Source organism: Nyctibius grandis, chromosome 5, assembly GCF_013368605.1.
Source record: "Nyctibius grandis isolate bNycGra1 chromosome 5, bNycGra1.pri, whole genome shotgun sequence".
Classification (NCBI taxonomy): Eukaryota; Metazoa; Chordata; class Aves; order Nyctibiiformes; family Nyctibiidae; genus Nyctibius; species Nyctibius grandis.
The window spans coordinates 11966550-11992903 of record NC_090662.1 but is presented as its reverse complement, the minus strand read 5'-3'; the positions used below and the strand labels follow the sequence as shown (position 1 = coordinate 11992903).

At 39.3% G+C, this 26354-nt stretch overlaps 1 protein-coding gene across 4 annotated transcripts in view; it reads right to left on the bottom strand.

Moving 5' to 3' along the window:
• The window catches only part of CACNA2D1 (calcium voltage-gated channel auxiliary subunit alpha2delta 1), a 453094-nt gene that overhangs the window by 53856 nt on the left and 372884 nt on the right, over positions 1 to 26354 (bottom strand). For 3 of the 4 annotated variants that reach the window (XM_068400329.1, XM_068400331.1, XM_068400332.1), the window contains exons 13-18: positions 11446 to 11524; positions 10799 to 10848; positions 6268 to 6357; positions 3294 to 3359; positions 1637 to 1714; positions 213 to 287 (exon numbers count right to left, since the gene is read on the bottom strand). In XM_068400329.1, coding sequence (XP_068256430.1) covers positions 213 to 287; positions 1637 to 1714; positions 3294 to 3359; positions 6268 to 6357; positions 10799 to 10848; positions 11446 to 11524 — 438 coding nt within the window. The remainder of the gene's footprint in view (positions 1 to 212; positions 288 to 1636; positions 1715 to 3293; positions 3360 to 6267; positions 6358 to 10798; positions 10849 to 11445; positions 11525 to 26354) is intronic. The other variant, XM_068400330.1, reaches the window with a different exon arrangement.

Genomic DNA, 26354 nt, shown 5'->3' with positions numbered 1-26354 from the left:
TTTAATACAAGGCAATGCTGGTCTTTGTGCTGACTAAAGCAGATTTGGATGAAGCCTTACATGCACCACCGATTTTCCTGACACCCCCACAACTGAGAAATCTTTACTACTGCTCTCTGGCTCTCTGGCACTTCCAGCAGATCTTAGATATTTCTGTTATTTCTGACAATGTCCCCTTATTATAGAGAAATAAATTAGGAGGCTTTTCATACCTTTGGTTGGAGATTTGGATGAAGTAGAACATACCCATTAGGATCAATTGCAAAATAGTATCCATTTGGACAAAGCTGAAAGAAAGAAATGAAGTTAAGCATTGTAAGGTTTTTAAGTAATAATGAAGAAAGATTAACAGTTTTCAAGCATTGGTCACATTAAAGAAAATACGTTGCCTCAGGCATCATGAAATATATAAGATATAAACACACAGAAGATAATTTCTTAATATTTACTCTTTTAGAATCATAAACTTGGAGAACAATTTAGGCTGCTGGAGGTCTCCTGGTACAACCCCTCATTGAAAGCAGAGCTAACTTCAAAATAAGATCCGACTTCAAAGTTGGACTAGGTTTCAAAGGGTCTTTGAATACCTCCAATGGCAATACCACAACGTCTCTGGGAAACATGCTCCAGTGTTTAAACATCCTCACAATGATTTCTTTTTCCTTATTCCAGCTGGAATTTCCATAGCCACAACTATGTCAATTGCCTCTTTTGCTATAAACCTTCAAGAAATGTCAAGGCCCATCTTCTCTACACCTCCCATTAGGTAACCCATTAGGTTTCATCTTAGGTATGAACAAACCCATCTCTCAGCTTCTCCTCGTATGCCATGTACTCCAGCTCCTAGGCCAACTTAGTGGCTCTGCACTGGACTCTGTCCAGTGTCTCAGTGTATTTCTTGTACCGAGGAGATCAAACTTAGACACAGTAATCCTGATGCAGGTGCTCACTGCATAGCTGGCCTTCTTTACTGCAAGGGAACATAACTTATGTTCAGCTTGTCCTCCACCACAACCCCCAGGCTCTTTCCTGCCTTTTGAGGCATTCTGTCCCAGCCTGTGTTGTGGCATGAGATTATTCCATTCTAGATGCAGGACTTTGCATTTGCCTTCGGTCAAATTTGTGATGTTCCTTCGCTTCCTCAGCTGTTTTCCACAGTACTAGTTATTTTCTTAGAAATTCCCCACTAGATGTCTAAATATATAAATCAATCATACTGAGTAGGGTACAGACAGACATGTATATTGAGGAACACTTCTATAAAGAACTGTCCTATATAAATGCTAATTATTATTATTAGCTGAAATGATTGTGTACTCTATACTGTGATAAGAACCAACTACTCAACTAAACAGCAGTGCCTTAAGCTACAGGAAAATAATTACTTGGAATATATCCCCCAATGCAAAAGTTGGCTTTTACAGATGCATCCTGATGGACAATTCACACAGAAGCACATATATAGCTGGAGAGAAAACCATCAGAAAATCTACAACAATGGAAAAGAATATATAAAAAGAAGCCTGCTGGTATTTTGACTCATATCCAGTCATTGCTGAATGACTTATGAAAGAGCGTGCAAAGAAATCATACATAAATCATACATAAAGAGAAACCACCAACACAGGCATCTTACCGTAAATCGGGGTGTCAGTTTTTTTATGTCCTCCAAAGAGACATCAACCCCCATTACTCCAAGAATCAGCTGATTCTGCTAAGATTCCAAAATGTTAGAATATATGTGACATATTTACAATGCAGAATAACTGCAACAGTCAGTGAATTTTAATTTTTCCTTCGTCTCTTGTTTGACAGATACTACTTGAAAAGTTGCCTATTTACTTATGTTTCTATTCTAAATATTTTAAATATCCAAGTGATTCAGAATAACATTCAATACATTCAGAATTTAGTATAGCATATAAAAACTGTTTGTGAAGATGAATATGGATGCTTTCGTGGATGAATAAACAATAAATAAGAACAAAATAAGTGAAAGCAGAAGTGATACATTAATATTGCAAATGATGTAGATACTAACTTACTAACACCAATATAGAGCTACTATTGCACGCTTAGGTTAGGCAATTGATAAGTGAGATCTCAAAACAATTAACCTCTTTTGGCTATGGTATAATGATGAATGAAAAAAAAACCCCAACAAAACAAAAAAAAAACCCAGTGATTATAACAATCATCAATATTTTAAATCAGGCACTCCAGTTATTTCACTTATAATTTATTTTCCTACTACAGAAAAGGGGGTAGCCATTTATATAGTATCACCTGAATCCCTTCTCCATATTAAATAAATTTGGAATATGTGTTGGAATATGCATCATGCAGTCTGTAACCTAAAATTCAGGTAGAGACATAAGTCAAGCAGATTCAAGTTCTCTTTTTCCTCTCTACTAGACCATGGCTGCTTTACTTCTCAGAAAGACATTATTTGATAATCAGCAGTCTCACACTTTGCAACCGGACTCAGTGAATTCTCATCATTATCTTGTAGATAAGATTACGAAATCTTTTTTGTTTTGTTTAATTTCTAAAGGGAAACTAAGAGAACTCTTCTGAAAGAAAATAAAAGAAATACTAGTGATCAAATCTGTATTTTTTTATTCTGATTCTGTTTAATATCTGAGAATCTGAATCAAAGAATATCTTGGCTAAACTTCTGTATGTTTTGACCTGAATGAACATTAGTATCACACCAAATATACAGTAATTTACCACACACTGTAAAGCATATTCTAGGTCTGATTTTAAAAAAGCAGCATTTTGATTTTGTGAAGAGGACATAAACTGATTCCTTATGAGACTGTAATAGGGATGGGCAATTGTATTTATTTAATACGTAATTTTATTCTAAGTACACAGTGCTATTTTCTATTATCATTACAACTAAATAATTTAAATGCTCTATATCATTACCTTTTAACCTGAAATGTCATAGCTTCACAGATTTTTTATAAATTTATATGCCCTTACTTTCTTGGCAAGACGTAAATGATATCATCATCTACTTCCCATCTATTGAGCACTTAACACGTTCCCATTGCCATCGGCTCACAGAGATAGATCAAGGACTGTCATACCCTGAAACTCAGAACTACAAAAAGGGTGATCTGCATTTTCTTGTTCCCAGGAGGTTATCAGGCAACTAGAGATGACCCCTTTGTTTCTGGTGCAGAAAACAATTAAACTGTAAAAGCTTTATGTAAATACACATTTTTCAAGGAGTTTAGCATTAAATTTAATTCAAATAATTGATGGAGGTTTTTTTGGCTTACAACTTTCCCATTTTGTTCTGTTAGATTGAAGACAGGCAGAGTTCCTGTAATCACAAGGCCCAGCTCCTAGGAAATAATCACATACAGAGGGGAGAAAAAGACCTTTTAGTTAAATAACAAATATTGAATTATAATATATTAGAACAATCCAGGGATTACTGTAGTCAAACACTAGATTAGAGTCCTGACTTTTACTTTGTAAAAAAAAGAAAAAAATAACACTTTATTGATTTTATGCATTTATGCATAGAAATCTGTGATTCTGTGATTCTGTGAAAGTTGAAATTACATTTTTTGTGTCTATGTGTTAGTGAGAGTAATAAATTGCTTTTAAAAATAGATGGTGTGCAACAACTTAGGATATAAGTCTAATAAAAACTAAATGTTATGAAAACATGTTTACAGTTACTGTTGCCATTATTCTAAAAACTCCAGATAGTACTGGCAAAAAAAAAAAAAAGAAGGAAAAGAAAAAAGAAAAAAAAAGGAGAAAGCCAAACCAGACTTGAAGATAGTAAATAGGTAGGCAACAACTACATACAGCAAAATCAACAGAAAAATCCAACAGGTAATGCTACTACTTTTCATATCATCACTACTTTTCAATGGCTTGCAATAATGTCCATCATCAGTTCTGCAAAATCACATAGTCTTTTCTGGTATTGAGGCAAAGAATCTGCACTTATTAGGGAAGATATAAGAAATTTGTTTTTCCTTTATTAACAGTCACAGCTCATACTTAACACAGGATCCAGAAAACCACGCTTAGATAGCAGAAAAGTTTTGTCTTCCCTACTAAATTGTCCACAGGGAGATTTCTACCTTTTTTTTTATGCTAAAGTTTGGTTTTTATTTCATTTTTTTTCCCCTCACTAATGCTTACTCCTTCCATGTATTTTACTGAAGAACCATATGTCTTTTCTCCCTTTGTTTCATTAGAAAAAAATAAGCAAAAATACTTTATTATTCCACTCTGATGAAATCAGTTCTCCATTTGCCCCGTCTGGTAGCACCTTTTTGAATTTTAAACCATCCTTCATGACCTTAAATTTGTGTATCAAATGAAAGGTGATGAGACCAGAGTTAGTAATGTTACAACAAGCAAGGTGAAGAGAAGTGGATTTTTTAGGAGAATAAGAGAAACAAGAACTAGAGATGAATGAGAAGAAAAGAGAGAGGAGGATATTTTTGAGAAGGAGCATTGAAGAGATGCATAATCAAACAGGGGTGTATGTATGGGGGATAACACTCTCTCCCCCCAAAAAATGTACAGTTAGAAAGGACTATAACTGTGAACAAGTTACGACTAACTGGTAAACCTAAAAGCATCTGAAAATTCTGGGATTATCTTGTAGAAAGTGAGGCCAGAGCAACGCTATAACAGAACCTGAAAGAACAGGGCAAGAAGAAAGATGTGAATTGCCACAAATACATCAAATTATTAAAGACAGTCTTGAAAGACAGCCTGAAATGAAAGCAGCTCTTTAGGTTTTCATACCCTGAACTTAAATTCAATTCAAATGTGGCCTCATGTAATACACTTTGCATTATTTTAGCCTTAGCCCCAAAACAGATGCTGGACAACAAGAGAAAAAGGATAGGACAAAGTCCAGGGAGGCACAAGTTGGCAAAAGGCAAGCCCTAGAGGAGGCAATTGCTTTAGGGAATTTAAGATAAAGAACCAGTGTGACAAGTTAGTCCCAATCCCTGCTAAAACCAAGAATCAGGAAAAGGCTCCAGAGTGGATTAGATACACCTGTGCCTTCATGCTCTCAACTACGATGAGTAAGTCCACAAATTTCAGCCTTTACCTCAACAGTTTAGCTTGAGTTGGTCTTCACTTATTAAATATATTAGTAAAAACATGTCCTACTTTTTATAAATAAGTATGTATGCACACACAAATAGATATATAATTATATATACACAAGCACACATACATAATGTATGAATGCAGAACAGCTTGAAGGAAAAACTGAATGAACCCACTGAAAATATGAAGCAACACAAGAGAAGTCTGCAGGTATCACTCATTTTACTTCATTAAACAGATCTCTTTCTATCCCCAGTTACAAATTTAGCTTTGGCTTTACAACAGGATATGTACAGAACATAACGAACTTTCGTCACAACATCCTTTATGTTTCCAGTAAGTACCTCAACATTAACCAAGAAAACAGCTGATGAACTTCTGGCCATTGAAATTCCAAGGAAAATTGGTTCCTCTGTGTCATGCTCAGTTCTATGATGAGTTGATAAAAATTTTACAGTAATGCTGACTGACGGGAAGAAATGGATTTTGACATGACCATGTGAACTTGGATAAATACATGATTCCAGATGACCACTTTGCAGTAATTTTTGCCTAGTTAGAGTTACACAGAAGAAGGTTATCTAGAGTAACAGATTGGATTGCTGCTAATAATACTTTGCATTTTGTAGTTTCCTGAATATGTTTGTTTTACAAGACCAAAGTTATTAATTCAGCAGTAAGGAAAGTGTTTCATGTATCTTTTTGTTTATTTCCCCATTATATACACTGTCCCAATTAAAGAAATCATTACCTTGAGCAAGTAAGGAATTATAACCACCATGTCAGTTTAAAGATCCAAGTTCAAAATCTGTACAAATACCCAGTAACATTGACAGCTTTCATTCTGCCTGGAGTTTTTTTTTTTTTGCGGGGGTAGGGGGAAGTAAGAACTCCTCACCAGTAATGTAACAGGTGACCTCTACTGCAGCGCAGGTACAACACTGGAAAACTATTTGCTGCTTTTTTCTTTTGTTAATTTGAGGACAGTGATGACCTACACACACTATCCTCTGTGTGTAGGATAAATTGCTTTTCTCTGTTAAAGTTCATATTATGTTTGGAACTGTAGGAAATTGAGTCCTCAAGACTGTGGAAAATGGCCCCTTATAGTTACTGATTTGCAAAGATTCTTACTTTACTAGAGATAAATACAGATCATACCAGAGCATCCAGATAGACATTTGTCCATTGGACTTGTTTGGCTTTCTCTCCAGCTAAAACCATTGGTCTTCCCAAAACATCCAGATATTCCTGCCAAAAAGTGTAATAAAGTCATCAGAAGGCAATTATTAGATCAAAGTCCAGAAACAGCATAAAAAATAAACAATAATGAAATAAAAACAATTAATAGATCAGGAAAAAAAAAGAAGCCAAAATTCACCACTAATACAGGAGTAGTATTTAAATACTTCTTTAAAATTATACTACCCAACAATTCAGTCTTCAGTTTGCAGTATTTACTGCCAAGGCAATTCGTGTATTTCAGTTTCAGTCACATGGACCTTACACATCCATAACCACTGCTCTCTGTCCACAAAGCGAGAATTACAACTATTTTTGTTCCAAAATTAATTGCTAATGACATAATGAAATTACAAGCAGATCGCAGAAGCTTCAATCCAGAAGAGAGAGAGGACGATGGAGGGTGAGTGGTGTAACAGCTGGGTTAGCTGAACAACTTGCATAACTTCTACTGAAACAAAAAATTCAGAGTAAAATCTCGTAGTCCCTGCCTTCCTTCAGTTCGGGAGTACGGCTAAAGTTGGTGATCTTATGAGATGTCAGACTTCTGGTCTGGTTTGGGAGTGGATGCCATCAAACTTGTTTCAATCTTCAACCTTTCCTATTTGTCTGATTATATTAGGGATATTTCTTGCCAGACACTATCTGGAAGAGCTTAACAGAATCAAACGACTCTTACCCAAGCCAAAAAAAAAAGGACTCTTATTTTCTGCCAAAAAATGTCATGCCTTGGAAGGACAAAGAACTTTTATGATATTTCTCTGCTTTTCTGGACATGTGAATACATGGACTTTCAGACAACTGAAAATAATATCTGTTCATGGGGAATAAACAGGAGGAGTTGGAAATCCGTGTTCGGTCGGGGGGCTATGATTTAGCGGCAATCACAGAGACTTGGTGGGATGCCTCGCATGACTGGAATGTGGTCATGGATGGCTATGTCCTGTTCAGGAAAGACAGGCTGCTAAGGAGAGGTGGTGGAGTTGCTCTTTACGTGAGTGAGCAGCTAGAATGTATTGAGTTCTGTCCAGAGGCAGATCAGGAGCGAGTTGAGAGTTTGTGGGTGCGAATTAAGGGGCAGGCTGGCAGGGGTGATACTGTTGTGGGTGTCTATTACAGGCCACCAGATCAGGATGAGGAGGGTGATGAGGCCTTCTACAGGCAGCTGAGAGCAGTCTCTCAATTACAGGGCCTGGTTGTTGTGGGGGATTTCAACTACCCTGATATTTGTTGTGAGGCCTACTCAGCCAGCCATCCTCAGTCCAGGAGGTTCCTCCAGTGCATTGATGATAACTTTCTGATGCAAATGGTGGATGAGCCAACTAGGAGAGGAGCGCTGCTGGATCTGATCCTTACTAACAAGGAGGGTCTGGTTGAAGAGGTGAAGGTTGAGGGCAGCCTTGGTTGTAGCGACCATGAGATGGTAGAGTTCAGGATCTCATGTGGCAGGACCAGAATAGCTAGCAGAATCACAACCCTGGACTTCAGGAGGGCCAACTTTGGCCTTTTCAAGCAATTGCTAGGGGAAATCCCATGGGAGAGGGTACTAGAAGGTAAGGGGGCCCAAGATAGTTGGTTAGCATTCAAGGACTGCTTCTTCCGAGCTCAAGATCAGAGCATCCCAGCAGGCAGGAAGTCAAGGAAGGGTTCCAGGAGACCTGCATGGTTAAACAGGGAACTGCTGGGCAAACTCAAGTGGAAGAAGAGGGTGTACAGATCATGGAAGGAGGGGCTGGCCACTTGGGAGGAATATAAGTCTGTTGTCAGAGGATGTAGGGAGGCAACTAGGAAAGCTAAGGCCTCCTTGGAATTAAACCTTGCAAGAGAGGTCAAGGACAACAGAAAGGGCTTCTTCAAATACATTGCAGGTAAAGCCAACACTAGAGGCAATGTAGGCCCACTGATGAATGAGGTGGGGGTCCTGAAGACAGAGGATATAAAGAAGGCGGAGTTACTGAATGCCTTCTTTGCCTCTGTCTATACTGCTGGAGGCTGTCCTGAGGAGCCCCGGACCCCTGAGGCCTCAGAAGAAGTCAGGATAGAGGAGGAATCTGTCTTGGTAGATGAGGGCTGGGTCAGGGACCAATTAAGCAACCTGGACGTCCATAAATCCATGGGCCCTGATGGGACGCATCCGTGGGTGCTGAGGGAGCTGGCGGAAGTCATTGCTAGGCCACTCTCCATCATCTTTGCTAAGTCGTGGGCAACGGGAGAGGTGCCTGAGGACTGGAGAAAAGTGAATGTCACTCCAGTCTTCAAAAAGGGCAAGAAGGAGGACCCGGGTAACTATAGACCGGTCAGCCTCACCTCCATCCCCGGAAAGGTGATGGAGCAACTTGTCCTTGATGCTGTCTCTAGGCACATCAAGGATAGGGGGATCATTAGGGGCACTCAGCATGGCTTCACCAAGGCGAAGTCATGCTTAACCAACTTGATAGCCTTTTATGAGGATGTAACCCGGTGGACAGATGATGGTAAAGCTGTGGATGTGGTCTATCTCGATTTCAGTAAAGCGTTTGACACGGTCTCCCACAGCATCCTCGCAGCTAAACTGAGGAAGTGTGGTCTGGATGATCGGGTAGTGAAGTGGATTGTCAACTGGCTGAAGGAAAGAAGCCAGAGAGTGGTGGTCAATGGGACTGAGTCCAGTTGGAGGCCTGTGTCTAGCGGAGTCCCTCAAGGGTCGGTACTGGGACCAGTACTATTCAATATATTCATTAATGACTTGGATGAGGGAATAGAGTGCGCTGTCAGCAAGTTCGCTGATGACACAAAACTGGGAGGAGTGGCTGACACAACGGAAGGCTGCGCAGCCATTCAGAGAGACCTGGACAGGCTGGAGAGTTGGGCAGGGAGAAATGTAATGAAATATAACAAGGGCAAGTGTAGAGTCCTGCATCTGGGCAAGAACAACCCCATGTACCAGTACAAGTTGGGGGCAGACCTGTTGGAGACCAGCGGAGGGGAAAGGGACCTGGGGGTCCTAGTGGACAACAGGATGACCATGAGCCAGCAGTGTGCCCTTGTGGCCAAGAAGGCCAATGGCATCCTGGGGTGTATTAGAAGGGGTGTGGTCAGCAGGTCGAGAGAGGTTCTCCTCCCCCTCTACTCTGCCCTGGTGAGGCCGCATCTGGCATATTGTGTCCAGTTCTGGGCCCCTCAGTTCAAGAAGGACAGGGAGCTGCTAGAGAGAGTCCAGCGTAGAGCCATGAAGATGATTAAGGGAGTGGAACATCTCCCTTCTGAGGAGAGGCTGAGGGAGCTGGGTCTCTTTAGCTTAGAGAAGAGGAGACTGAGGGGGGACCTCATTAATGTTTATAAATATGTAAAGGGCAAGTGTCATGAGGATGGAGCCAGGCTCTTCTCAGTGACATCCCTTGACAGGACAAGGGGGAATGGGTGCAAGCTGGAACACAGGAGGTTCCACATAAATATGAGGAAAAACTTCTTTACGGTGAGGGTGACCAAACACTGGAACAGGCTGCCCAGAGAGGTTGTGGAGTCTCCTTCTCTGGAGACATTCAAAACCCGCCTGGACGCGTTCCTGTGTGACATGGTCTAGGCAATCCTGCTCCGGCAGGGGGATTGGACTAGATGATCTTTCGAGGTCCCTTCCAATCCCTAACATTCTGTCATTCTGTGATTCTGTGATTCATCTACACTGTCCGTTTGGATCAAATCACAGAATTCCAGGGTCCGGTGCCCTTAACTATCTACACACATCTGCTAAAATGGTCCTGCATCCTTTTTGAAGGAGAAAAGCCATGTATCTCCCAGACTGGTTGGATCAATCCAGGAACATCTGCAATAAGCAGGATTGTACCAGGTCACTGTTTCTGCCCAGCTGAGTTCAGATATTCTAGCAGGGCTGTGCCCTAACACACACATCCACAGCATTCTCCATGTAATACAAACCCTTAGGATCATGCTGTAAGTATGGCAGGAGACATACTATGAATTTCTAGATGTGTTATAAAAATACTGGTTTTATAGAACTTCATAAAAAAATTGTTGTCATGTCTCAGGATCAAAGAGTGACCATGTAAGGCCAGGAGGAAAAACTGCCCAAAACATAGTCCTTGTGCAGAGAGAGTCTGAAGGATACAGGTCACTTCAAACACTGTGTTGTGTGCACATGGTCAGCTTGCTTTAGAGGATGCTAGCGTGACTAGTGTGCGTGCAAGCTGCTGTGGGCCAGCTGGCCAGGGAAGTAGGGATCACATCGAAAATTGGCTCACTGCAACTACTAAAAAGATAAAAATAAATTAGAATACTTTAACAGAATGATACTTCATACATAAAAGAAAGCCTTAATTTTTTCTCTGTTCTTAATGTAGTGTATCTAAAAATTCAGTCGATTCAAACAGAGATGAAATGCTACACATTTAAGAACAGGAATTACTCACTTCTTTGTGTTATAACTACATCTGGATTTGGCCAACACACTTACCTGGGTGTTTATTCTTATGGCTCCAATGGATGGAATTTCATAATAATAACCTAAAATTTGGAACAGAAATAATGCCATCTTAATATTGCTAGTCTCTTAAACTTGAGGAATATCATTTAGCTTGTAATTTCTAACTTAATTTTTATAGAAATTATCATGTATGAATGAAATACTTTTTTAGTAGATGCCAACACAACGTGTGGCTACATATGATGGGTCACCATGCCATATAGGCTAAGCTCGTTACTCTTAAGCAGTGAGAGTATATAATGTTTCTTTTGTCTGTTGTGCTTAAAGCTGACATAATGTACTGAATTTGTACTCCTGAATTCCCAGTTACTCTGAGGTGCAAGTCATTTTGACCATTTAATGGTCATTTTAATATGCTGTGACAGAAACATAATAAATATTTTATTATTATTATTATTATAAAAATACTGTGATATTTTTCTTACAATATAAAGTTTTAAATAAATTAATCAGAAATAAATAAGCAAGCTTATTCTTTACATATATATGCATATACATATTATTCCATCAAATAACTTTTTGGAAGTGAAAAAAAATCTGCAATTTTTAAAGAATAGTAAAGATATTGCCTATCCAAAGCTCTAGCAAAGAACGTTCTCAAAGAAAAAGCACAGTACCTTTATTTTCACAAGCCATCCACTGTATGGGTCCTTTGTCATAATTGTGTTGGCCAACAGAAAATGTGAACACACGTACCTATGCAAGTTAAAAACCAATGCATATAACATAAGTCATTAATTAGCTAGTGATACGTGGATTTTTCATACACTTGAACAGAAAAAGAGAACTATGAATTTTCCATTTTTTATCACCATAATAGATACATTGTTATTATGATATTTTACGTATTCTTAATAATTATTTTGGTCCATGAAGTAAAACTCAAGAAGAGTGTTCTTTCATACATCGTTCATCCTTTAAAGCTCTTACTTTGAACCACTTAAATATTTTTTTTTTCTAAGGTGGTAATTATAACTCTTCAGGTTTTGTTAAATTAGTTGACATAATCTCCTACCAATATTAGATGCTCAGCAATGAATTAAAATGAACATATGCATGGCATCAGAATTCAAAGCAATGCAAAACAGGATTTTTTAGGATATAAAATAATTTCAGGAAAAGAAGATATGAAATTTTCAGATACTACAGAAAACAAATTCTCATTTTGTTCTGACTTTTGGTCTTTTTCATGTAAAACCACTGAACTAGTTCAACAGAGTTCCACAGAAGTGTTAAGCTTCTGATATTTCACTTTAAGCTCTTGATATTCATTAAAGCTATGTGTTTTATAAGCGTAATTCTATTCTGTTTAGCCAATGCAACTCCAGTCTATCTCAACAACTGAGGGGAGTTACAGCTTCAGAAGAATTCAATAAATTCTATCCAAGTTTTGGACTGAAAACAGGGTTTTCAGCTGAAATTATTTTCCATGCAAATTGTCTGATTTAAATGAGAAAAATTAAAGACAAAACCCAGTATTGCTGTATACAAATTAAAAATCCTTCAAGACACAGAGAAATACTAGAAATATTAAGTTTCATCTTCTGGCTGAAAACTTTGCTCCAAAGCTGAGTGTTTCTGTAAAAGGTGGGAAAAATATTTTCCCGACAGTTTTAATAAGCTGTTCACTGTTATCATGTCTGTCTCAAGAAATGTCCAAGGATCAGACTGCCTTTCATTTTCAGGCATCTCTTTATTTATGGACTTTTAGCTTTACCACTCCACTTCACAAAATGCAGATCACAACATGAAATCAGAATATGAATTCCTTTCTATGGAACACGTTGACTATGTTTAACATTAAAGCATAATACAATTAATTTACATGCAGGTTATACCTGAGTAATAAGGCAATGTTTTCTTTAAATAATATTTCCAATATAAAGTTGCAGAGGCTTTTTGAATACTAGTGATTGTTGCTAAGTTTTAAAGTGATTGTTAATACAATTTCTGATCACATTATTTAGCATGTGCAATTACTACATAAACCTTCATTTATCAAATAAGCAACAAAAATTGCGTGACAAAATCAGAGCTTATGTATTAACCAAGACCTGTAGGAAGAGCTCCAAATCACCAATCAGCAGCTAGCAATTGGTAAAACTTCATTAGTGTTGACCTCTATATGCAAGAAGGGCAAACAGAGCTTTGTACTAGATGTCATTTTTAATTAACAATATGTTTTGATTTGCTTTATCTGTACAAGCCCTTTGTTTCTGCAGTTAAAAGACAGCATTAAAGCAACTACTCTGCTGCACTAAATGCTGATTCGTGTGCTTGTTTTTTTTAAATACAGACATAATTTGAAGTTTTTCAATAAAACTAGTAAGACTATCCCATACAGGGTCATTTCTCAGTCATGAGTCAAGCGTATTACAATTCTAGTTACCCAGACAGGTATGTGAATCACTCTACATGTCTGATGGTAAAATTTTGTTCTCATAGTTCATATGGATAGAAACAGATGAAAAATGCCTTCTATTACCTCGAAAATATCAGTATTGATAGTGCGAACATGATTTCACCTGATACGTCTGCATCTCATTTAGTTTTTTAATACTGTATCATATTGTAAATTCAAGTTACATTTGCCATCCCCCGTTTGTTCTTGACCTCTTTTATAAAATGTCAGCTATGACTCTTCTAATGGACCTTTCTGTTTCTATTTAATTACCATCTATTTTTTCCAATCTGAATATCACAATGTTATTTTCTCTATGTATCTCTCAGCTCACAACGTCCCTGCCTATTACACTCCTGTTCTTTTTTGGACTCACCACTACTACCAGTTTAGTGTCCACTAAACATTTGATTCAGATTACATTCTTCTCCAAAATTATGTTGAAATAAGAAAAGCCCCAGTAAAGGACACTAGTTAGATAGTTGAGTGACCTGATGTCTCCTTTGGATTAAAAATAACTACTTAAGTTAAGACAGAGTGATGTGGGTTTGCTTGTGTGTGTACAAAACACGAGTCATTAGACTGGACTGTCTAGCATTTGATCTCAAATGTAAAAATGAAACACTGCATTGGAATCAAGTTGCGAAATGGTATGTAATTTAGGGAAAGAAGCAGCATGTTAAATCTGCAACTAATCTATAAAGAATTTAGCATTTAAATTATTGACAACAAGCGGAGGACAATATATCTGATTTAGTGTTCCTTGGATAATTAACAGAGATAAAGAACTGCAATGAAAATTGGAGTTTTTAATTGTTACTTGGTTTGGCAAGAGGGTGGAACATTCAAAAGAGTCTTCTTTTTCCTATTGCCTCATCTGGAATCGAGTAGAATGACAGACCAGCTGGAAAAATGAGTCAGCAAGTCAAATTAAACAAGCCAATTTTAGCAAAAAAACCCCCATACTCTGTGCTAACATTTTCTGTGACAGGACCCAGAGTCAGCCAAAGGACTGAGATGTGTCTGTCTATACCTTTTCCTTATAGACATCTCTCCAAAGAAGACAAAAGGCTCTTAAACTAAAAAAGACAGATTTAGTTACTTTTAATAGGGAATTTATGACTGAGAACACTTGGAGCAACTAGATCAGGCACAATGGATATGAGCTCTCCTTGCCTGTCCTTCCTTTCAAGTTTAGTTTCAACCAACTAAGTGGATTTCTGAGTTGAAGCAAACTGCCAAGTACTCTTTGATCTCAAGAAGTTGGTTTCCATCACCACCAAGGCTTGGTTTCTTCTTCCCTGTGCTTCTCTGCAGCCTCTTATGTTCTACGTACACTGCAGGTTCCCAAGTCCTTTTGCTACGACTCTTGCTCTCCACCATCCACACTAGCGGATGGACATTTGGATGTCCCCAAAACCGTTTCCCAAGGGAAGTGCAACTTTGCCTCCATATAGGGAAGATCCATTTATTCTCTTCTTAAAGAACATAAGTTTCAAACAAAAAAAAAAACAACAATAGAATAATCAGAAAAACAAATAGGAGCTCTCACACTTTCTGATTCTCAATGCAACTATTCAAAGTAAAGTACTTCTAGAAAACTCATACCCTTAGAATGGAGAAGAAATAGAGAAGGGCACCAGCCTGCTCTGCCAGCCCAGTCACTACAGTCTTGAAACTGTTGTGAAACGTAGAAGTCCTAATTTCTACCACTGAGAGTCCAGAGCAGTGTTAGTTCAGTCAGGAATATATCATGTGTTTGTAACGGGTAGCTAATTCTCCATATTTTTCACACTCTGAAACTAATCTTGGGAAGAAAACACAAAATCTTTTCTTCCTTGTATTATTCATTTACAGTATATAATAGAGCAATATACTTATTAACAAGCAAAACGAGTGTAGAATTAATGTAAGGACAGTCAGACAGTGAGTGGCACAGGCTGCCCAGAGAGGCTGTAAGTCTGCCTCCTCAGAGGTTTTAAAGACCAGACTAGATAAAGCCCTGAGCAACCTGGCTTGATCTTATTCCTGGCTTTGGACTAGAGACCTCCGGAGATCCCTTGCAACCTGACTTACCCTAGAATCCTATAAAGGACATCAGAGGAAAACAAGCAAAAATCCAACTCCTAATGAGCAAAAGTTGTAGACAGAAAAGGAAGCTACAGGAAATAGAGGAAGAAGTACTGCATAGAAGAAAATACAATTGCGTAATTATATAATTAACTTGCTGCTTTTTTAGTATTTCTCTCTAGCAGAAAAAGCTCATAAAAATCAAGATGAATAGAAGGATTCTGACTGCTACAGATATTAGGGGATAATGGCACTTCAGAGTTGTGATGAACACAGAAATTAAGAGCTACCCATGAAAAAGCTGCTTTTACTGCAGATCTCAGTTGCTTTTTTACCTATGTTATTTCTTCATCTTGCTGTTGGAATAAAATAAAGCAAGATTAAGTTAGACTCTTCCTTTGGGTGTATCATGTTATGAGTATTACATAAAACTAACATCTTGAGTGAAGTTAAATCAAAGTGGTAACTAAGCACAAAAATCACACTTGCTGTTTAGACCACCATGTGTATGTGTAGGCGATATGTATAGGCCTATGAAAGTTTGAGAAACTGCAACCACTCTGCAAGTGGTTCAGAGTGGATGAACATGCATATTTTTAAAATTAAATTCTTCTTGAATTCTGTGCTGCTGCAATGAGAGAGCTCCCAATAACCATTTATGTGCTTCTCTTCATTACTCTGTTAAGGAGGAGATTAACTGACCTTTGAAGATACATATTGCTCTTTATCAGATATCGAGAGAGCTACATGGTTAATTTACTTGACTAAACATAGGCAAGACGAATCCCATCATTTTATGTCTATCATGTAAAAATAGCAAGAGTGCATCTTCTTCTGCCACTAGATAAACAAACTGACTGAGTCAAAAATTGACCTCATCAAATCATGCTACTTCAGTTTTAGTGATGACAGATTTCAGAATATTTTAATCTGGCCTTTTTAACTGCATGTAAAGATTCACAGATAATCTCTTTTACTATAGACCAAGAGAAGCTGTGATAAAGAGCAATAAATAATTCAGTAATTCCAGCACAACCCAGGAAATTGTTTTTCCCACTAATTTGTTTATAGATTATCAGATATAATGAAAAATTGTTTGCAGTTTATATTAATAGGTACATTTCTGAAATAGGAGAACAATATACCAAGCCTATTTTTCTGAATAAAATCATGAAACTGCTTTTCTATATTCCATTATGCACTCTGCCTTCTAAATCCCTTATAAATATAGCCTTTAAACCATTTAATCATTTTGGTACTCTTCTGCTGTAGAACAGGGAAATGTTATGTGGTTTTCAAGCTACCACAGTTAAAACTGTGAATGTATTTTTTTCTTACTGTGTTTACATCTGTGGGCAGAAAGCTGAAGATGATTTTGGATTCTGCTACAAACTAACTGAGATGAGAATGCATTTATGATCAGTTTGAACCGAGAACAGAACTTCAGAGGACAATCTGAAAATCCTATATATTAATTAGGAAATTACCTAGGATTAGCCAATGGGAAGCACCAAATACAGAGTTTCACCTAGATTCTGGTCCATAAACTGTCATGCTGAACTGCTCAATTCAGGACTTCCAGGAATGTAGTCCTGAACCATTCGTGTTATATCTATAAAAGTAAAGCAGCTTTATTTTCCTAGGAAGCACAGGGAGAAGAGAAATAAAAGTTCTGTGTTTAACAGCAGGGGTAAGACTCACAATGATGTGCTAGAGGGAACTTTTAGAGTCCCTTAGGCTATGTTTATGCGGTAAATAAAATGAGATATAACCCGTTTTCTTTCTTAAGCCACAAGGGCAAGTGGCACAGCACGACTCACATCTCTATGGCTAAATTATGTTGCCTTCCTCCCTCCCTGTCCCACCCTCATATTAGGTGATCTCATTATAATGTCTTTTGGGAACAGGCCCTGGCTCATGCTACACCCTGAGCTGAACCCAGGCATTGTTCAAAAGAGTTGATTGCCACAGGCCAAGAACTATACCATTGGGTCTGTTAACAATTAAACAGTATGGATAACTGTGGACATTTCTTCAGCCTGCACCCTGGCCTTGGATCGTTTATTAGCATGGATACAGCTGTGTAATTCACACATCAGAGTAAAGATGGTTTTCTTGTGATGGACTGAGGAGGGCTCAACTCTTTTAACTGAGGCACATGTTTAAAGACTAATAAAGCAGGTCCTTTGAACTACTTTTCTAGACATTTATCCACAGTGAATTATTTCTCCCAGACTTTCCATGTATACTTGCAGTCTTCTCTATCATTAATATCTTTCATTCACTACAATTCAACCTCAAACTTCAAGCTGCAATGCTAACTTATGAATTCATGATCTAATTATAGTCTAATAAAGAAAAGAAATAATGACACTAAAAATTAGCTCACATTACAGTCTAACGTTAATCCTTCTTCTATCTTAAAATAAAAATAAAAATTAAGTTTGTTACATATTAGGAGATTAATGGAGAATCTCATTTGCTTTGAATGTGATTCTATACTGACGATATGGGCCTAAACCATTTAATGGTCTTAATGGATTGGGAAAATTGACTCAGAAAACTGACGTGTGGTGTAGTTATATGCAATCACTCTCCAAAACAAACTAACAACTGAGAATTATGCCTGAAGTCTTCATAACATATGCATAAAATGAAACCTGCATGTTCACTGAAGAAATCTTTAAAGTGAATGTCATGAATCTCTGAAATGTGTTTTGAGAATTGAAGTGTTTCAAAAATGAAATAAGTGATTGCGTCCAGCTTTGTTTCCTCACAAAGAAAACATACCTGCATGAAAATGGGGATATTTTCTAGTGCAGAGGTTGAAAACACGATTATGGTTAACATACTGAAACATTCCAGAATTAACACTCTCACAAAACCAAGAAAAACACTAGTTCAGTTGCACTGTTCTACATCTTCCCAGTGCCACCTTGTGGAACTACAGCAACTCATCCCTTACTCACTAATGGACTAGCACGTGGTGCTCCTTCCTGCTCTATAGCAAAACTATGAAGGTATAAATACTTAGCTGATACCTACTAATCTAACTCTGCTAAATTCATTGTAGTTAGATAGATGGACCACTGATTATGTGATCCTTTAAGTCTTTACCTAGTTTAGACTTAATCTTCGATAAGCCAGAAGTATCACAGAAGTACAAGCAGAATTATTCACAAAATCACAGAATCACAGAATCAACCAGGTTGGAAGAGACCTCAGGGATCATCGAGTCCAACCGCTGCCCCTACACCACCCTGTCAACTAGACCATGGCACTAAGTGCCATGTCCAGTCTTTTCTTAAACACATCCAGAGATGGTGACTCCACCACCTCCCTGGGCAGCCCGTTCCAATGTCTAATAACACTTTCTGAGAAGAAATTCTTCCTGATGTCCAACCTGAACCTCCCCTGGCGAAGCTTGAGGCTGTGCCCTCTTGTCCTATCACTAGTTGCCCGGGAGAAGAGGCCGACTCCCACTTCACTACAACCTCCCTTCAGGTAGTTGTAGACTGCAATAAGGTCACCCCTGAGCCTCCTCTTCTCCAGGCTAAACAACCCCAGCTCCCTCAGCCGTTCCTCGTAGGTCAGACTCTCCAGACCCTTTACCAGCTTGGTCGCCCTCCTCTGGACTTGCTCCAACACCTCAACATCTTTCTTGAAGTGCGGGGCCCAGAACTGAACACAGTATTCAAGATGTGGCCTCACCAGTGCCGAGTAGAGAGGGACGATCACTTCCCTAGACCGGCTGGCTACACTATTCCTAATAGAGGCCAGGATGCCATTGGCCTTCTTGGCCACCTGGGCACACTGCTGGCTCATGTTTAGCCGGCTGTCGAGCAGCACCCCCAGGTCTCTTTCCACTGGGCCGCTTTCTAACTACTCTTCCCCCAGCCTGTAGAGCTGCATGGGGTTGCTGTGGCTGAAGTGTAAGACCCGGCACTTGTTCTTGTTGAACCTCATGCCGTTGGTCTCGGCCCATCTATCTAACCTGTCCAGATCCCTCTGTAGGCCCTTCCTACCCTCCAGCAGACCGACACTGCCACCCAGCTTGGTGTCATCTGCAAATTTACTGAGGGTGCACTCAATCCCTACGTCTAGATCATCTAGAAAGATATTGAACAGCACCGGCCCCAGAACTGAGCCCTGGGGAACACCGCTAGTGACCGGCCGCCAGTTGGACTTTGCCCCATTCACCACCACTCTCTGGGCTCAGCCACCCAGCCAGTTTTTAACCCATTGAAGAGTCCACACATCCAAGCCCCGGGCAGCCAGTTTGTCCAGGAGGATGCTGTGGGAGACAGTGTCGAATGCCTTACATATTCAATTATGCATGCTCACAACACACTATCTCCACAAATAAGGTGAAGTTTTTAATCTCAACATTTTCCAGGTGTAGGTATAAATCAACTCTGTTTTATCAGCTTTTTACAACATTAGTCTCAAGAACAGCGGTAAGAAAGAGAAAAGCTGTGCTTTCAAAAACACCCGTAGGACTTCACCACAATGCGCTTGAATTTAATTGAGAGTCAATCTGGCTGAGTCTACCCTATCAAAAACCAGGCCATGACCTCCTCTCCAGCCTCAAAAGCAACTGTGGCAGCAGAGCCCATGTACATGCATAGAAGCTAAATCATTGCTCCTTCCCTCTTCTCCTTTCCTTGCTGCCCCGGGAGCAGTCCCAGCACCTTGTCTGGGAGTGCACCAGTTGGCAGAGGCTGAAAACCTCTCAGGTTTAACTAACAGTTAAAACCTATAAATGATTGCAGGACAGTGTTCAAGGCCATGTCTTGGTCCCATGTAATTTACTAATATAAATGGTGCCTTAAGACATTTAGATTAATATGATGTCTCCCATAGAGTATAATGCAGTTGCTGCATGCTTAACTCATCCTGCTGAAAGGCAGAGGTGGATTTTATCTAGAAAATCCCAAAATGGTCCTCAAGTAGTCTTCTGTGATGCAGATTTGGGACTGTAGCTCTGGCTCAAAGGATGCCAACACACTGGGTGCTTCTCCCATGATTTCCACCAAAAGTGCCATCCCCACCGGACCACCCCACATCACATCAGAAATAAATGTAAACCACTCAGTTTGGATCAGGTGATTTTCTAGCCACTCATCCTGTCTCCCAGTCTTCAGATGAAGAAATTACACTGTCAGCTTTTTAACAATTCTGCTGTTTAATGTTTTACTTCAACTACCTGTGTTCTATTTACTCAGTTGATCTGTTTCCTTCCTTGTTTGTATTAGTAACAAAGTTTCTGTTGAAATGAAAAACAATTAAATTCCTCCTTTTCCCTAAGCTACTTCTCTCTGAAACTCTGCATTTAGCATTGCCTGAAGAAAAAGTCATTTTTTTCCTGAGAGTTCCTTGAAAATTTGGTGGCCTATATCAGGAACAAGACAAAGCAGTTGACAAAGCAATTCCCACTGTACTCTGGATTAAAAGCAGTTTAGGTGTTTGTTTGATAGTCAAAACAATGTTTGAAAGCAGCTGAACAGCTGGAAAGGACCAGATTAATTAGAGAGAGATTTACAGTTCATATTCTGACACTAAATCTTCTTGGGTTTTTTTCTTCTTTTTTTGGGGGGGGCCTTATAAGCCCCAGGAAAGAAATATTACAAATATGGGCTAAGGATTTAAAGGAATATTTAATATTCCATTGAATAATTCAAACACTATTTTTAATCAGGTACTCTGCCTTTTTTTTTTCATGCAAAGAGTTTTTGTTTGAAAATAGTGTACTAACTATCCCCTTTGTGTAGTTACTGCCTCCATTTTTCACTTGCATTACTCCAGTGCTTGTACAGCATGGAAAATAGTGACTGAAACTAAATGGTTGCAAATGCCAAACACTTGTATTACGAGAGGGAAAAGGACGGGGGGAAAGGGAAGGGCCATCGGAAATTCTCATTTCCAGCAGAACCCATTTACAGGAAATCTTCCGCTCTGGAATTATCAGTTATACAAAGTTCATGTCTAATTTTACAACAGCCTGATCCTCACAGGAACATGAAAATTCTACATGAAAACGATTTAGTGACCTTGGAAAAGGGTATGCCAGCTAAACAGGTGGAGGGACTTTTGTCCATGTTCACATGCTGTTTCTTGAAGACTGACCTGGGAACAGAAGAATATCTTCAGATCACCTTAGAAGAGAGAGATTTAGCGATGAAAATGCTTCAAGTTTGGTTCCCTTTCCTTTTTTTAGGGGGAAAAAATTAGTAACTACTGTATAACAATGCAAACCCAGCACTGCCATATAGGGCTGTGCTCAGGGCAACCTGACCTTGCCTCTGCTTGCAGGTAAGACGTTCCATTGCTGACACAAGCAGGCACTGACGATGCCTGCTGTCAGCGACTGGCAAATGTCCTAGCGCGGCTGAAAGATCGAGTCTTATGTATAGATATGTAATCATGTAATAGAGAACATCCTTCACAGTTAGCAATTAATGCAATCACTGTGCATGCTTGTGCATTGTACTTCTTGCCAAACTGCACCTGAAACCTCAGGATTGTCTATCAGAAACATTGCATATATATAGATTTATAGATATCACCTATCCTATGGATGGTTTAAAGATGATAAAATTAATCATGACACAGTTCACTCCTGTACCAAATGATATGCATTTTCATTTCTTTTGTAATCAGCTAAATAAACTAAATTTTCAGAAAAAAAAATAGAACTGATCCTACATGCAATCCACAGGTAAAACAGCCTTGGGGTTGTCTATAGCCCTGGTGTGTTTAACAGTTTGTAACAGAGTGTTCTTAGTAAATCTAGATGTAAATTTTGCATTCACAACGACTGAAAGAGAAGAGACAATATGTTGTAGTTAAAACACACTTTAAGTGACAAGATATAAGCAGTTTTTCAGTCTATGAGGTGAGATGAGTGAATTTTAATCATGTCTCACAAAGTCTGTCTTTTTATTGAAAAAAAGAAAAAATGATCTTCACCCTTATTTGTAAATATGCTTCTTATAGAAAAATATTGCCTTAGAGGGTTCTGGTTTTCTCTTTGTTTTTGTTTTCACATAAAATAGCATCTACAGACTAAGTTTGCAACAGAAAGCATTGAGGTTATTGATGTTTCTCCTGTCTACATGTAGGATCAAGAACACAATATGGCCAGTCTGCATCACACAGTTCATCACCGGAAAAGAGATGGCTTCATAAAATCATTTGTAAATAAACCAAATTCTGTCTTGTTAAAAAGATCCATTTAAATAAAGTAATAATTATTAAAAAAATACATATGCAGCTTGCACTCCAGGTTCTTTGGTCAGTATAGATTAAATGTCTTCTTTTGCACGTGACTAATAATGAGATTATGGAGCACAGGATTCCCATCTAAGCCTCAGCAAATACTAAATATGTCATTTTGAATTGGATACAAGCCTAACATGAATATGACTTCAAATAGAAGCTGAATCTAGAAAAAGAGGAATGGAAACACATAATAGGCTAAGAATTCAAAGACCATATATGGGGGCTGATGCTGTTCTGAAAAATATCAGGTTTTTTTTTTTTAATTTTTGGGTTTTTTTCCTCTATTTTTTAGGAATAAGACCTACAAAAAGTAGAGGCTGGGGTATTTTCTGTTTGTTTTTCACCAGAATACTCATCCCTTACTTAAAAGATGAATTTTTCCTTGCCTTTTGTCAAAACGGACTTGGATGAGGGAATAGAGTGCACTGTCAGCAAGTTCGCTGATGACACAAAACTGGGAGGAGTGGCTGACACACCGGAAGGCTGCGCAGCCATTCAGAGAGACCTGGACAGGCTGGAGAGTTGGGCGGGGAGAAACTTAATGAAATATAACAAGGGCAAGTGTAGAGTCCTGCATCTGGGCAAGAACACCCCAGGTATGAGTACAAGTTGGGGACAGACCTGTTGGAGACCAGCGTAGGGGAAAGGGACCTGGGGGTCCTAGTGGACAACAGGATGACCATGAGCCAGCAGTGTGCCCATGTGGCCAAGAAGGCCAATGGCATCCTGGGGTGTATTAGAAGGGGTGTGGTCAGCAGGTCGAGAGAGGTTCTCCTCCCCCTCTACTCTGCCCTGGTGAGGCCGCATCTGGAATATTGTGTCCAGTTCTGGGCCCCTCAGTTCAAGAAGGACAGGGAACTGCTAGAGAGAGTCCAGTGCAGAGCCACGAAGATGATTAAGGGGGTGGAACTTCTCCCTTATGAGGAGAGGCTGAGGGAGCTGGGTCTCTTTAGCTTAGAGAAGAGGAGACTGAGGGGGGACCTCATTAATGTTTATAAATATGGAAAGGGCAAGTGTCATGAGGATGGAGCCAGGCTCTTCTCAGTGACATCCCTTGACAGGACAAGGGGCAATGGGTGCAAGCTGGAACACAGGAGGTTCCACATAAATATGAGGAAAAACTTCTTTACTGTGAGGGTGACCGAACACTGGAACAGGCTGCCCAGAGAGGTTGTGGAGTTTCCTTCTCTGGAGACATTCAAAACCCTCCTGGACGCGTTCCTGTGTGATATGGTCTAGGTAATCCTGCTCCGGCAGGGGGATTGGACTAGATGATCTTTCGAGGTCCCTTCCAATCCCTAACATTCTGTGATTTTTTGCAAAACGCTATACAAAAAGGCCTTCTTAATTACATACAATAATTCTTACTCTTCTCAAACAGTACTCCCCCTTCTCAGGTACTGATGTTCTGTCCTAAAAAGCAGAAATCCTTCCTTACAATGTCTGCAGCAATATCTAGTACTTTACATTTAAGTTGCACAGGGTTTCTACTTGCTTAAATGAAGTTTACAGTACACCTACACTTATGCTTTCTCATTTCCCATTTCATAACCCTTTCCTCTGTTTTGCTTCTTGAATATATGAACACATATTTCTTGTTATCTGAATGGACTGCAACTTTATTTCTTGAATTTTTTTTTCACTTCCTTCTTAATCTGTCATCTCTTTTTCTGCTGCATGCACACATCTTGTGCTACCATCTGCTTGTTTCAGCTGTTCCCTTACTCTCTTGCCTACTACAGAGAGTCCCATCCTGTGACTTCTCCCTTTGAGCCCCGGTATAAAGCCTTCTACATATTTCTGTCTGTTTTTTCCACCAGTGCATAGGCAAATAATTTCATTCAAAGATGTCCCATCCCATCTGAAACAATTCTATCTACTAATGGACTAATGCTCAACTAACGCTTAACATCCATCTACCAGTTGGCCTAAGCAGCATTTAGAAACTAAGATTTCTATCAAGTTTTAGAGTAATTTAAAATAGTTAGTTGTTTTAAAAAATATATTCAGTTGTGTTAGCTCAGTTATATTACTCTGTTAAGTGGACAAATTCTGCAGTTTCTTCCCAGAAAGTTGCACTTTTACACCAATGTTGTAAAGTTAACCTTGGGAAAACTCTAGACAGTGAATACACAAATGTCAGCATCGTGACTATATAATGGGTAATTTTATACAAAAGCATTTCTTAGTCTTCATAATAATATTTTTTTTCTTGTGTCCAGTTTTGCTTCTCTATCTGCAGAACACAATTCTTAACTTCTAAATTTTCTCCACTCTCATGTTTCTAAATGAATGGGATTTGTGAGTCTCTCTTATGTGGCACTTATAGCAGAACAACCTGTATCTTCTCTGTCTACAGCTGCACTCATTACAGTCAGTTCTTTGAGATTTACTTATCTCACTTCTATCAGTAAACACCAGAAGCATACAAAAATTAGTTATAACTTTAATTATACAGGTTCCTGTGGATAAAACATTATTATAGGGGACACAATTCTTGAATATCTTGTAGTGGGTTAGGAAAATTTCTTGTTCTAGAAGATGCAAAAACCAGTTAGATTTATTTCTGAATTTTAAGAAGGAATTAACTGAAAATCTAGATGAAAGATCATTTGAGTGAAAGATTAAAAAGTGATTTTTATTTCAAGGAAAAGAAGGTAGGACAGCAGTAAAACAAGTATAACATTTCAAAGAGAAAGACTTCAGCAAACTCAGAGAATTAGCTTCTTGAATATAATAACGATAATCTAAAGAATAAAGGATTACAAGAAAGCTGGAAATTCATGAAGAGGAATACATTATTCATGAAGAGGAATACATTATATCCTCATGAAGAGGAATCCCTGGGATGGGATTCACCCCAGAGTAATGAAGGAACTGGCAAATGAACTTGCCAAACCACTCTCGATTATCTACCGACAGTCCTGGTTAACTGGAGAAGTTCCAGCTGACTGGAAATTAGCAAACGTAACGCCCATCTACAAGAAGGGCCGGAAGGATGATCCAGGGAACTATAGGCCTGTCAGCCTGACCTCGGTGCCAGGCAAGGTGATGGAACAGATCATCCTGAGTGCCATTACACGGCACATGCAGGACAATCGGGGCATTGGGGCCAGCCAACATGGATTCATGAAAGGCAGGTCCTGCTTGACGAACCTGGTCTCCTTCTACGACCAAGTGACCCTCTTAGTAGATGAGGGCAGGGCTGTGGATGTAGTCTATCTAGACTTCAGTAAAGCATTCGACACTGTCTCCCACAGCATCCTCCTAGGCAAACTGGCTGCCCGGGGCTTGGATGGGTGGACTCTTTGATGGGTTAAAAACTGGCTGGATGGCCGACCCCACAGAGTGGTGGTGAATGGGGCAAAGTCCAACTGGCGGCCGGTCACTAGCGGTGTTCCCCAGGGCTCAGTTCTGGGGCTGGTGCTGTTCAATATCTTTATAGATGATCTAGACGTAGGGATTGAGTGCACCCTCAGTAAATTTGTAGATGACACCAAGCTGGGTGGCAGTGTCAATCTGCTGGAGGGTAAGAAGGGCCTACAGAGGGATTTGGACAGGTTAGATAGATGGGCCGAGACCAACGGCATGAGGTTCAACAAGAACAAGTGCCGGGTCTTACACTTCAGCCACAACAACCCCATGCAGCTCTACAGGCTGGGGGAAGAGAGGTTAGAAAGCGGCCCGGCAGAAAGAGACCTGTGGGTGCTGCTCGACAGCCGGCTAAACATGAGCCAGCAGTGTGCCCAGGTGGCCAAGAAGGCCAATGGCATC